The sequence below is a fragment of the Trichoderma ghanense genome, assembly GCF_004382785.1.
Source record: "Trichoderma ghanense strain CCMA-1212 chromosome Unknown scaffold_1, whole genome shotgun sequence".
NCBI lineage: Eukaryota > Fungi > Ascomycota > Sordariomycetes > Hypocreales > Hypocreaceae > Trichoderma > Trichoderma ghanense.
The window spans coordinates 2180944-2194223 of record NW_027395664.1 but is presented as its reverse complement, the minus strand read 5'-3'; the positions used below and the strand labels follow the sequence as shown (position 1 = coordinate 2194223).

General features: G+C 57.9%; 5 protein-coding genes across 5 annotated transcripts; 2 read left to right on the top strand and 3 right to left on the bottom strand.

Moving 5' to 3' along the window:
• Positions 1-592: 592 nt before the first annotated feature.
• CCMA1212_002106 (uncharacterized protein) lies at positions 593-8892 on the top strand (the record flags this gene model as incomplete). Its single annotated transcript, XM_073699507.1, has 4 exons — positions 593-802; positions 963-1040; positions 5264-5342; positions 5556-8892. Exons 1-4 carry the CDS (start codon positions 601-603, stop codon positions 8890-8892), a joined length of 3696 nt encoding a protein of 1231 aa, XP_073562595.1. The 5' UTR covers positions 593-600.
• Positions 3109-3369, bottom strand: CCMA1212_002108 (uncharacterized protein; the record flags this gene model as incomplete). Its single annotated transcript, XM_073699509.1, has 1 exon — positions 3109-3369. The coding sequence occupies one exon, from the start codon at positions 3367-3369 to the stop codon at positions 3109-3111; it is 261 nt and encodes an 86-aa protein (XP_073562593.1).
• On the bottom strand, positions 4761-4955 carry CCMA1212_002107 (uncharacterized protein; the record flags this gene model as incomplete). Its single annotated transcript, XM_073699508.1, has 1 exon — positions 4761-4955. One exon carries the CDS (start codon positions 4953-4955, stop codon positions 4761-4763), a length of 195 nt encoding a protein of 64 aa, XP_073562594.1.
• Positions 8893-9583: 691 nt separating the features above from the next.
• On the bottom strand, positions 9584-10010 carry CCMA1212_002105 (uncharacterized protein). Its single transcript, XM_073699506.1, has 2 exons — positions 9854-10010; positions 9584-9769 (listed from the first exon to the last, which is right to left on the bottom strand). The coding sequence occupies exons 1-2, from the start codon at positions 9973-9975 to the stop codon at positions 9643-9645; spliced, it is 249 nt and encodes an 82-aa protein (XP_073562596.1). The 5' UTR covers positions 9976-10010; the 3' UTR covers positions 9584-9642.
• A 672-nt stretch (positions 10011-10682) lies between these two features.
• Positions 10683-13253, top strand: CCMA1212_002104 (Pre-mRNA-splicing factor cwc22; the record flags this gene model as incomplete). The annotated part of the gene is made up of 1 exon (XM_073699505.1): positions 10683-13253. The coding sequence occupies one exon, from the start codon at positions 10683-10685 to the stop codon at positions 13251-13253; it is 2571 nt and encodes an 856-aa protein (XP_073562597.1).
• Between the last annotated feature and the right edge of the window lie 27 nt (positions 13254-13280).

Below are 13280 nucleotides of genomic sequence, written 5' to 3'. Positions count from 1 at the left end.
CCATCGGGTGATGGCGGGGCTTGATATGGCTATAAACAAGATACCGGATGCCTTGTTCCCTCCAGCCTGACAGTTCATATATCGCTTATGATGAGCGTTCTAATATTTGTTTCACATGGCTGTTGAAATAACGTGCCGAGTCGGTACTGTGAGTTATAAACATGAACGCAGCATGCTATAAGAAACTGCAACTTTTTTTTTTGTGCTGTCGGGAACACATCCGACGCCTTTCGGGAACTTTGCCGCAGCGCCGGAAGAAGGGATCGGAGGCGGGGTTCCGATTGCAAGCCGGCATTTGTTGATACTAGCAATGGATTACCAACCAAGGCCAGCTTGATAAATTAGTAAAAAGTGTTCGTTTCAATGACGGAGAGAGAGACCACGGAGACGGATCCGATCACGTAGTTTCGTGTGGGTTGAAGGGCTCAAGCGTCCCAATATATAATAGCAATCTTGTCCCCCCCATTCTGCCAAATCTCACACCAACCCAAGCCAATTTTATCCGTTTGTCTGCATTACCTTGATCCGTCTATCCGGACTACTTTCTCTCTCTCTGAAAAGAAAACAAAAAAGGGCAAGAGAAAATAACAAGAGGGAGAAATGGCGGGCTCGGTCGACGAAGCGGGATACACGCCTCTGTACGCGGCGGACAGCAGCCTGCCCGACGAGGCCGGGATCCGGGCCTTCATCAGCGCCTTCTACAGGACGTCGGACAGGCCGGAGGAGAATGAGCGCTGGGTCGGGCAGTTTACGGCGGATGCGCGGGTTGTTATTGGGTCGGGGAGGGCCAACGGGACAGAGGGTGAGTTTTTCCTTTTTTCTTTTTTTTTTCTTTCCTTTTTCCATTAATCCATATCTACATTGTTTTGCACCGGAGACGAGGCTTGTTGTGAGCTTTCCGGCGTTGAGCTGCTGCTGCTACAACATGGATCAAAGCGCGTGAACTCATGGAATTCATATAGAGCTCCGCACCATGCGTCAGGGAATGTGGTCCGTCGTAGCAAAGCGCAAGCACACCGTCACCAAGGTGTTTCCCGGGCGTTTCAGCAACGACGATGATGGGCTTGCTGCTGCTGCTGCTGCGGAGAGCAGCAAGCGATGCGAGCTGATGCTGTACGGGGACGTGGCGTATACGACCAAGGAGGGGGATTCGAGCACGGTTGAGTGGGCGGGACATGGGGTTTTGAGAAAGGTGAGGGATGATGAGGGAGGAGACGAGGTTTGGAAGTTTGCAGAGTATCGGGTTTATATGTTGAAGTAAGAGGAGGTGCCCTGCGTTGAGGTTAAGCTGTGTAAGATTAAGGGTTGATATCAACTCTGTTTGAACGGTGTATGAGTTTGCATCAGTACATGTAGTGAGTAGACTTGTCTGTACGAAACGACTTGTGATCAATCTCAACTGCTTGGTTGGCAACTTGACGTGGGCGTGTGTGTTGTGTTGTGTTGCTTTGCTTCCCCGCTATGAGGTGCTTGGACTCCGTGTTATACGGATAGTATTCGCAATTGACTGGCGTTTCACATGAACAAGCCGACCTGTTACAGACTACAAACTACGGACAAACAGACGAATCACACAGGCTTTTCTAAATCATGCGTGCTCAGTTCCTCAACTTAACGTGCTGACGCTCCCAAAACGAACCCTTTCGTTTGCGGAAGAGGGGATGTTCTAAAAGACTCAAACCCCCCAAATCGAGAGCAAAGCCAGCCACAATGCAAGCTTCCCCCGCCCTGCCTAGAAGATAAGGAGCCGCTGCTTTGGTTCATTGCCCATCTGGGCTTATCACAAGGTGTATCTTGGTAAGGTAGGGTGAGGTACCTTGCATGTAGACAGTTAAGGGGGGGGTGCGCGATACCTGGAATTGGGAAGCTAAATGGGGGGCCGTTCTTTGGACGTTTGGTTTCTCTGCCTCGAGTGAGTGAGAGTGAATGACGATGACGACGATTGACGATGATGGAGGGGAGCATGTTGACCGCGTTGTTTGTCCAACCAATACTGCTTGATGCTAGAGGTAGCAGTAGGTAGGTAGTCTAGGCAATAGTAAGAGAGCTTCCCCGGGAATCCCAGTGGCGATCCCGCGGCAACGTCACCGTCCCTTGCATTAACTGGAGGGACAGTCGCAGCGTGGCTTCACTCTGAACTCGAACTAGAAAGACGCTATGAAGTAAATAGTCGTATCAAACAACGTACAGAGAGAGAAAAGGGCCTTGATTTTGCCATGGGGGAACCCTGAGAATGGGCTTGTCTCTCGTTTCCCCCCCCACTCGTGTCCATGGCGTAGGAGGCACCCATCACCTGACGCCTTGTCATGCCTTCGTTTGGGGGGAAACTGAGCGCCGTTATGTAAATGAAATCATGGTATGGGGACCGGGTTATGGGAATACGCAAGGTAGGTAGGTAGCCAAATTGATCAGGTTCTTCTGTGGGCTTCTACGGACGCCCATTCCTGGGGGTTTGGGGGTTGTTCCGGTGGTTTGATGAGTGTATGTACTTGGATGAAGGGATGGGAAGGGGGCGTGAAGGGGGAGAGAGAGAGAGCCACATGAAGTGTGGCGCAATAGGGCCAGTTATTTGCATGCTGTGAACGGGAGAGGAGCTTATCAGTTTGAATGCCCTCTTTGGATTTCTGTTTGTCCTTATTCAGCACCTGCTCGTACAGTTGGTCAGACAGCTCCGTATCGGGACGGGCGTCTGGTGCAAGTCGAGACAGAGGGGAGATAAGGAGCAAGGGAAAGGAGGCCCTCGCGATAATGACGGGATCTTAGTCATTTGCCGGGGGCAGGCTCTCGTCCCTATTCGGCGGGGGGACGTCATTTGGCTGCGGCTGATGGGTGATTGACGCGCCGGAGCCGGTCAACTGGTCACTGGCCCTTTTGCGCTGGTCGGGTGAGGTGGCTGAGGGGTTGCTTTAGTGCTTTGGAATTTTGCCGTTTTGTTGCTGTGTCTCTGTGATGACGGGGATTTTGTTTCGTGATGTGTTCTCTTTTTGGTACCAAGGGTCCATGAATGAATGTACTCGGTACTTGCATATAACTTGCGAGCATTCAGAGACAGTCGGCATCAGAATGACCGAGATCATTCATACGCAACGGGGTCCAGCAGCAGCGTTACTATGCATCTCTTCTGTCCTCCAGACGCTGGACTCCCCCATCTGATCCCTTGCCTTCGGCACTGCCCGGGACGGACGGAATAGTCCTTACCGTATGGGGGAGCGCCGACGCCCAGGTCGTCTGTACAAGGGCGACATCGCGATCACCGCCAAGCGGGCAGCGAGCTGAGATAACGGCGTGCCTGTGCTCGGGGTAGAGGATACCTACCTGGCCTGGTCCATCGAGTGTTGTCTCGTTCGGGGAAAAGTGGCTGGCGGCCATCGTGCTTGGGCTGCAGACGCGCCGCCAGCACCCGAAGCCGCAGGGCCACTCAGCGATGGGATGCTGTTCGCGCGTGGCAGCCCGTCGATGCGATTGGCGGCTCGCGGCCGGTACAGGTACGAGGGCTGTACATGCATGTGCGTCTAGATACCTACGTGTGCCTTGTGACGAGAACCGTGTGCTGGATTCCTGTTCTGTCCTGCCTGCTTGCTTTGTGAGATAGAGTACCTTGCATAAACCAGATGTAAGGCACCAGAGCAGCAGCACAGGTGATGATGCACGAGGCATTTCTCCGTAGGTCCTTGCATCGTGGAAGCGCTGGAACTTGACCAGCTCACACAGAGAGCGAACCCGAGGTGAACATGAGGCATCAGACTCTAGGGCGCCCAGCTGAGATTAGCGCTGCTGCTGCCCCCTGTGGGCCGCTGACCACAGCACAGGACCAGGCTGGGAATCAGGACTGCTCTTGCTCTGCTCCCGATCGGCCAGCGTGGCCCCGTACCTCGCCGTANTGATGCGCGAGGCTACGCAGGAGCTCACCCCCCTCTCTGGCCCAGACCCCCCTTGGGCCCCCCTGGCGCAATCACGCCCCCCCAAACCGCTCTCACTGCAGCGCCGGCCAGCGGACCTGGAACCCCCCGCGTTATCAATGTCACTGACAGCAGCCGTGGGCGTCGCGGTACCGGGCGGTACATGCAGCTCCCAGGCATTCATGTGCACTTGATGCTGTAATTGGCGGGCGGCGACTCATCAAAGCTGCCGCCCCCGAAACGTCTTGACAGACTCTTCTCTCCATCATCCACTGCGTCTTCATGTTCTTACAACTCAAACCGTCAACTTGAACCGGCTACCATCACTATCATTATCGTCTGCCTACTGTACCTTGCATACAAACCTGAACGTTGAACGATACCAGCTGTCACGGCTCTTGTCTCTCTCTTTTGATGAACCGGCCCTGCTCTGTTTAATACCTACTGACCTATCCTTGGATCTTTCAACAAACTATTCCTTATCATCTCTTTTTGCCTTTGCCCTTTTTCTACCGTGTCATACATCTTTTATTGTTATCTTTATATTGACGATAGACTTTCGCATTTTCTCACGAACAAACGAAAACCAACGACCCCCCGTGGCTGCGCCATTCCCCTGCCTCAGATACCAACCCTTAGAGAGCGCCTGTTTCCCTTTTGTTGCACGAACCAGCGTGTTACTGCACCTCGTTTCCTCTCCGTCGTATTGACCTTGTGCCAATAATCCCTTCCGTACGACGATACCCGCCCGCCTGCCTGTCAACCGTACCCAGACGTGCCCAGGCAGTAGGTAGGCAGTACCTTGGACGCGAGCCCCTCGTCACCGTCGATACCCCTCTGTTGCTCCCGCGGGCAAACCCCTTATCGGGCGGTACCTCCAATCTCGTCTACGCCGACTGCCTGGCCTGGCCGAAGCTCTGCGAGAACCTCTTTGTCCGCCGGCTCTTGCTCCGTCATCGAGGGGTTCGGGATACCTGAACAGCTTCGTCCGATACCTCGACTCTCGTCCTCGATACCCCTTCGCTTCTTTGCCTTCATTTCGTTTTCCCACCTCATTTTGTCTAGCAACGAGCTTCTCAGAACCCGTCTCGTTCTGCGGAAGCAACAGGCACCTGGAGCGGGACCACTGCTCCAATCCCCTTACACAGGTTGAATGCCGGGTGAGTTGACCCAGGCCCTTTCGCGCCCGTCTTATCTTGTGCCACGGGCTGTGACGACACTGCGATAAGCCGTGCATCTCCAATCCATCACCTTGACCAGCACCAGGCGCATCACGCACGTCGACCGACCGAGCGGCCGGACACAGACATGCAGACACAAACGCATAAAAGGGCGCCTTGACTGACTTGATGCATTCGCGACAGCCAAGAAGGAACGGAAACATGCAAAGCACAGCGGCGGCATTGCCGCGGCGGTGACCAAACAGACGGCCGGCAAGTTCGCGTGAGTCCTCAGCTCCCACTGACGTCCACCCATGGCACGGCACCGCATCGCATGGCCCTCCTCGGCCTCGTGACTCACGCCGTTCAGCTGCGCGCCTCCTCCTGCCCTCTTCTCTTCCCTGTCCTCTCCGCTCGGCTGCCTGGTGTCCCGGCACGCTACCATTTGATGTCAAGACTGCCCTGGTTCGCTGACCCGGCGCCTGTCCATAAATAGGAGACCTGTCAACGACGGCGACGAAAGTGGAAACGACTCTGCAAAGAGCATCCCTACTTCCAACGCCTCCTCTCCTCCGATCAACACCCCCGAGATCAGACCTACGGCCGCTCCTGAACCTGACAATGAGAACCCCGAGCCGTCGCCTTCCCTGGATGTCTTGTCCACCACGTCCGTCTCCGCGAGCACAGCTCCGAGTGTGATACACGACTGGGCGAGGAGCGGAATGGCAGCCTCTCCGAGCAACCTCGTCGCGCTGGCCGGTGAATCGCCGCCCACGCAGCCCTCTTCCTACGAAGACTCGGGCCGCCTTCACCATGGCTGGACCGCCCAGAGGGCCTTCATGACGCCGTCGCCGGCATCGCCCTCTCCGCCCACCAGTCACCCGAGGCGTCCTCTCAGCTACCAGATGGATCCCCATTTCGTCTCTCCAGACAACATGCCCAGGCCCTCTTCGACTGCCGCCCACCACCGCCGGAGCTCCCTCCACTCGCCGGCCCCGTACTCTCACACGCACTCCCGCATCGGCTCGCATCCCCCTCCGCTCCCCCACCAGCCCCAGGCTCACTTCTACGGCGTCTCAGACCTCGACCTTACCCTCAAGCCGCAGTCCGGTATGAAGCCCGGCGACCACGGACTCTACTTTGGCTTCGACAAGCTCCCGAGCCCCTACAGCAGCGCTGGCTCTACAAGTGTCGTCTTGGCCGGCTATCAGGGCGGGTTGGAGGTTTATGGCGTCAGCAAGAGGGGGTTGGAGCACATCGCCAGCCTCAAGGGCCTGCGGGGTGGTGTCCATTACGCCAAAATCCTTCCGTGGACGGTTGGCGGAGACAAGGACTCTGTCTTCCCCTTGGTTGCTCTGGTAGTGCACGGCCCTGTACTCCCCCAGCGTCCAGCCTCGGCGGCAAGCCCGGACGATGATGAAGACGCCACGACCAAGGCCGACGGTGCGACAAGCCCCCGGTCTGCTTACGCCCATCACGACGCCTTCTCCGGTCGCGGTGGCCAGGTGATTGAAGCCTACCAGACAGCCGTCGAAATCTACTCGCTCAAGACAAACAAGCTAGTCGACGTCCTGCTGCAGGCTCCAACCATTCCCATCAGCGCAGAGGTGTCTCTGACGAGCCCCATCTTCCAGCCTCCTCCTCCCACTGGAGCGTTTGCCATCAAGGCAGATGCAGGTACCGTCGCGGTGTGCTCTGGCGCCACCGGCGAATGCTGGATATACACGCAGCTCTTGCAGCCGCAGAACGGCCACGTCTTTGCCTGCACGGCCAAGCTATGGACCTGCGTTCAACAAGGCCAGCGGGGAGGCGATGTGGCCGAGGAAGGTGACAAGATGAACCCCCTCGGCACGAGCCGTCGACCGAACCCTCCCACGGCCATCATCGCCCTCAACGGCCGCAGGATTGCGTACTGTCCGGCGGCCCCGTCGTCGAGCATCGCCATCCGAGCCCATTTGCCAGTGCCCATCTTGGGACGAGGGGCCGGCGTTACCTCTCACACGCCACCTCACCTTCCTTCGCCCACCGCGGCCGTGGATCTTCCCATTTCCGACAGCGTTGTCAACAAGGTGATGCGCGAGGCTACGCAGGAGCTCATCCAAGGCGCGAAATGGGTCGGCCAGCAGGGTCTGCAGGCCTGGAACTCGTACTGGAACCGATCATCTAGCCCACAGTCGCAACAGTCGCAACAGGCGCAACAGCAGCAGCCCCGGTCGCCGCCTCCGCAGTGGGCTGCTCGCAGTGACGGTGCCGCGTTTCCACCGACTCATGGCACGTCTGGACAGGCGGCGCCGGCCAAGGACCCGGGACTCGTCTCCGTCGTGGACGTGGACTCGCTGGTGACGTCTCCCTCCGTCCACCCCATCTGCACCTTCGCCACGCCTCTAGGCTGCAGTTTCCTGTCCTTTTCGCCCTCCTCGTTGGCTCTCTTCACCGCGAGCAGCAAGGGAGATGTGCAGACTGTGTGGGACCTGCTCCGTGTTCAACACACCCATTCCTCGCCCCTGCAGGCGTCACTGCCTTCCCACGAGAGCGTCGGCCCTCTTGTTCGCCAGATTGCCCAGTTCTCACGCATGACCGTCGCGCGCATCATCGAAGTAGTCTGGACGGAACCGCAAGGCGAGCGGCTTGCCATGGTGACCGAGAGAGGCACGGTCCATCTCTTGGAGATGCCCTTTAGCGCTTTCATGTGGCCACCACCGCGCAGGCGCAAGGTGACGACCCAAAAGCCTGCCGTCGAACCGCCCGAGCCTTCGAGCTCTGCCGTTTCCCTCGCGTCTGGCGCCTTTGGTGCAGCATATCAGGCCGCAATGCCGTTTGTCACCCGCTCGCGCCAGGGCAGCAGCAACAGCTCAAACACTGCGGGCAGCATCCTGAAGGACTCGGCAGCCCACGGAGGGCGTGCGATTGCCGCGAGCATCACCAGCTCCCTCGGAAAGACAGGCTCCGCCATCAGCCAGCTGCGCAACACTGGTGAAAACCGGGTCTCCTTGCCTCCCGGCGGCGCACCGCCCTCGGCGTCGTGCGTTGTCTGGATCAGAGGTAGACGGAGCGCCGCTCTTTTCAACCTCGGCGGAGGCCTTGTACGAACGTATCCCAGCAAGTCTCGACGTCACGCAGGCCACACCGGCGGTAGGCGTCATGCCCGCGCCAATCGATACACCGATTATCGAGTGCCATTGCTCCCAGACGACACTGTTGCTCCGGCAGTCCGCCAGGTCGTGGAGCTGGGCGCCCAAGAAGAGTATCTGGATCTCTCAGACGCCGAAATGGACGTGGGAACGACGCTGACACTCAGGGGTCGTCCACGCGCGGTAGCCAACACTCTCCACACCATGGGCGAGACCATTCCCCAGGCGGAGATTGACTGCAGTGCGCCATATCAGCCTTTCCACACTGATCGGCGCGTCGTTCTTTGCGAATATACCCCCGGCTACGGCAGTCAGCTCGATGGAATGCCGGAGGCTCTCGCACACTCCTCGTTGGATGCCAATGCGACGTCGGTTTCCAAGAAGGCAAAGAAGGCCCAGAACCTCGCCGTGAATGCGCCAAGTGGCGCGTCAGATGCGTCTGCTTGGGCGTTTGGGCAGGACATTTCCGTCGTCAAGTTGGACCTGGGGCTGCCCTCTGCTTTTGAGGACGAATACGACGACCCGGAGGACCACCGGCCCCTGCCTCCGTCTGCCATGGAGCGTGTCATGGAGTATGGTGATTCCGAGCAGATTGTCGTCACAACCCGGCGACGACGCGGAGCCCACCAAGGAGATCCCGATGGTGACGGATTCTTTGAGGACGACTGTGAGGTTCTCGATTTTGCCGACCAGAGAGTCTAAGCGGCTTTCAGGCGATTTTGCGAGTTCGAGAACCGAGCTCTTCACGATGGGATATCGGGGACTCGAAATGTTGTTTTTTTCCTTCTCTCTCTTTGGGTATAAGCTAGGTTCTACTAATTTGACAACTTCTCACATAGTGGTTGATTGTTTGCTTGGCTTTCCCCCCCCCCCNNTTCTTAAGCAAAGTTGAGCAACACTGTTGAAGGATTGGCTTGACGGATGCTTATACTCTTCGAGTCCCTCTCTGCGCTGCTCGGATATATCTAGATAGATGCGTTGCCTGTACGGCTGCGCATTGTGTCTGTTACTTAGGTAGCATCTCTTCTGTTTAGCAGCTCCTGTTGCGCCTCAATATCGAATAGACACCACTCGAGATACCCAACCAATGCCTCTCTTACCTTGCATCATGATAGAGCTCTGCTCCCATCCTACTTTTTGCACAATGCATATATGTCAATTGGGATTGTCCACGATGGTGCAAATGCACTATTAGGTTGATTGCTATGGCCAATTCTAACACCTAGATTCCCTCGTGCATACAGATGATTGACGGCGGGCCATTATCGTACATGAGCGCTAATACTGTAATTACCTATTTTTTTTTCTTTCTCTTCTTCCCCCTCCCCCTGTACTTGTTCCTGTCTCCTGTCCTCTCAATTGTTTCTCTCTATGTCGTCCCTTTTTTGCTGCTTTACGCCTTCTTCTTGGCGGCGGCCTTTGCCTTGGCGGCCTTCTTCTGGTTGCTCCGGATCATGACCATGCCGACGAAGGAGCCGACGACGGCGGAGCCGAGGAGCAGGAGGATGACGGGGATGCGGATGGCCCAGACGCGGGGGAGGAAGAGGTTCTGGAGGGGGTGGTCGTCGTCGACAAAGGGCTGCGTTTTGAAACATGTGAGTATGAGTCGTGTCCTGGGCGAGGGATGAAGAGATGTATGTATAGAGAGGGAGAGGGATCGTACCATGAGGAGGGTCCAGACTGTGTAATAGAGGAAGATGACGGAGGCGGCCACGAGCATGGCGAGGCCGACGAGTTTATCGAGCTGAGCAGGAGAGTTGGTTGGTTAGCTGCTGTGTCCTTCATTTGGAGATGTCGCGACAAGGGGAGATGGACTGGAAGGCGCACCATGGTTGAGAAGCTTTGTATTAGTAGAACGAAAGGGTTGAAGGGTTGTCAAGTTTCTGTGTTCTCTGGAGAGAGAGAGAGTTGGCGATCGAATAGGCGTTGGGTCGTCGTAAAAGGAGCGTATTGGTAGATTGAACTTGGTGACGGACGAAGATGGAAGCTTGGATTGGGTGAGGCGCGGATTGTGCCCACGCTGGCATGAAGTCTATAGGGAAACGCGCCAGAGGTGCCAGTGAGAGAGCGAGGCCTGGGCTGGGATTTTAGGGGCTTGGTTTGGGTGAGAGGTACGGTGCGTGGCGTTGCAAAGTACGTGATTTATGCGGCGAAGTGTAGGCCAGCCCAAAGTAGAGCCTCAAGCTTGAGTATGTACTGCTGCTTGGAGCTGGCTGCTGTGGCGCAAGTGACGTGGCCCGTGCACGCCTTTCCATCTTTTTTTCCTTGTTCTTGCTCAGCCTTAGACTCTCGCAGCCTTGAATAAAACCCATCCGCGCCATCACTCGATCCTGGGTGACGACAAGGCAGGCGTTTTTGTTTCGTGCAGAGCATTGCCTGTGCCTCGTACCGCCATCCAGCCCAGTTCCATTCCCTTCATCCATCGTCACCGCCCCTCACCGCCCATCTCTACGACTCGGACGACACCTTCATCCAGCCGGATCGCGAACACGATGGCGGCCGTCGTCGACATGCCACACCGCGAGCGCGGCAAGCAGCGAGATGGCGGCGACTCGTACCGCCCGTCCAGGCCTGCGCGCTCGCGATCACGCTCGCCCCCTCCCGCGCCCGTGCCCGTGCGGACGGAGGAGGAGAAGCAGGCGGCGGCAAAGGCCGAGTACGAGAAGCTGCTCAACATGCGGTCGGGCGGCACGTACATCCCGCCGGCGAGGCTGAGGGCGCTGCAGGCGCAGATCACGGACAAGAGCAGCAAGGAGTACCAGCGGATGGCGTGGGAGGCGCTCAAGAAGAGCATCAACGGGCTCATCAACAAGGTCAACACGGCCAACATCAAGCACATTGTGCCCGAGCTGTTCGGCGAGAACCTGGTGCGCGGCCGCGGCCTGTTCTGCCGCTCCATCATGAAGGCCCAGGCCGCCAGCTTGCCCTTCACGCCCATCTACGCGGCCATGGCGGCCATTGTCAACACCAAGCTGCCGCAGGTCGGCGAGCTGCTGGTCAAGCGCCTCATCATGCAGTTCCGCAAGGGCTTCAAGCGCAACGACAAGGCCGTCTGCCTGTCGTCGACCACCTTCCTCGCCCACCTCATCAACCAGCAGGTCCAGCACGAGATGCTGGCCGGCCAGATCCTGCTTCTGCTGCTGCACAAGCCGACGGACGACAGCGTCGAGATCGCCGTCGGCTTCTGCAAGGAGGTTGGGCAGTACCTCGAGGAGATGCAGCCTGCCATTTCCATGGCCGTCTTCGACCAGTTCCGCAATATCCTCCACGAGTCCGACATCGACAAGCGAACGCAGTACATGATTGAGGTGCTGTTCCAGATCAGGAAGGACAAGTTCAAGGACCACCCGGCCATCAAGGAGGAGCTGGACCTGGTGGAGGAGGAGGACCAAATCACGCACAAGGTGGAGCTTGATGGCGAGATTGATGTGCAGGACGGACTCAACATCTTCAAGTATGACCCGGAGTGGGAGGAGCATGAGGAGGCCTACAAGAGACTCAAGGCGGAGATTCTGGGCGAAGCCAGCGATGACGAGGAGGGCGACGAGGACGATGAGGAGGATGAGAGCTCCGAAGACGAAGAAAACGAAGAGACAAAGGCCATGGAGATCAAGGACCAGTCCAACGCTGACTTGGTCAATCTGCGGAGGACCATCTATCTCACCATCATGTCGAGCGCCGACCCAGAGGAAGCAGTCCACAAACTGATAAAGATCAACCTGCCCGTCGGCCAGGAACCCGAGCTGCCCTCGATGATTGTCGAGTGTTGTTCTCAGGAGAAGACGTACACCAAGTTCTTTGGCCTGATTGGCGAGCGCTTTGCCAAGATCAACCGTCTGTGGTGCGATCTCTTCGAGCAGGCCTTTGTCAAGTACTACGAGACGATCCATCGATACGAGAACAACAAACTCCGAAACATTGCCATGCTGTTCGGCCACATGTTTGCTTCCGACGCTCTGGGCTGGCACTGCCTGTCCGTCATCCACCTAAATGAGGAAGAGACCACGTCGAGCAGCCGTATCTTCATCAAGATCCTGTTCCAGCACATTTCAGAGGAAATCGGCCTCGCTAAGCTCCGGGCACGGATGACTGACGAGACGCTGCGGCCCAGCCTCGAAGGCCTCTTCCCCAGGGAAAACCCTCGAAACATCCGATTCTCCATCAACTACTTCACCAGCATCGGCATGGGCGTCTTGACCGAGGAGATGCGAGAGCACCTCTTGAACATGCCCAAGCCTGCACTGCCCGCCCCTCCTGCCCAGGATCGCTCGGATACGGACTCGGTCTCGAGCTATTCGTCTTACACTCGGTCATCGTACTCTTCGCGCTCGCGCTCACGCTCTCGATCCGTGGGTCGTCGGAGCGGTGGTCGAGGCCGATCTCTTTCCCGGACTCCGCCTCGACGTGGCGTAAGGGATCGATCCTACTCTGCGGACTCGCGGTCACCGTCGCGATCAAGATCACGATCCCGCTCCGATTCCGCCTCTACTCGCGGGCGAGGCCGAGGGTCCTACTCGGCCAGTCCCCCCCGGCGAGGAGGCCGTCGGGATGCCAGCAGAAGCCGAAGCTACTCGTCGGGCTCCTCACGGTCTCCGCCGCCGCGGAACCGCGGTCGCGCACGAAGCGGCTCGTATAGCTCCTACAGCCGCTCCCCATCTCCACCACGACGCGGCAGAGACGCAGGCTCGGCCAGCCCGCCTCCTCGAAGGGGCCGACCTCGTCAAAGCCCCGGCGGTCCCGCGGGCCGGAGGAATAGCTCGTCCGTCAGCAGCGGAGGACCCCGGAAGAAGCTCCGGCGAGGCAGTCGATCGCGGTCCCGCGACTATTCGTCCCGGTCCCCGTCGGGATCCCGGTCGCCCCCGCCGGCTGCGCGTGGCCGAAGGGGCTCTTACACGCCGTCACGCAGCCGCAGTCCGCCTCCGCGCAGGGCAAGAGATGGCTCGGCGGGGCGTCCGAGGGGCGGGAGGTCGCCTAGTCCTTTGCCAATGAAGAGGAGAAGGCATGATAGCGAGAGTGTGTCTCGGTCGCCGCCTCCATTGAAGCGTGGGAGACGGGATAATTAGTCTTTCTATCTGACGAGTGGGCTTCAT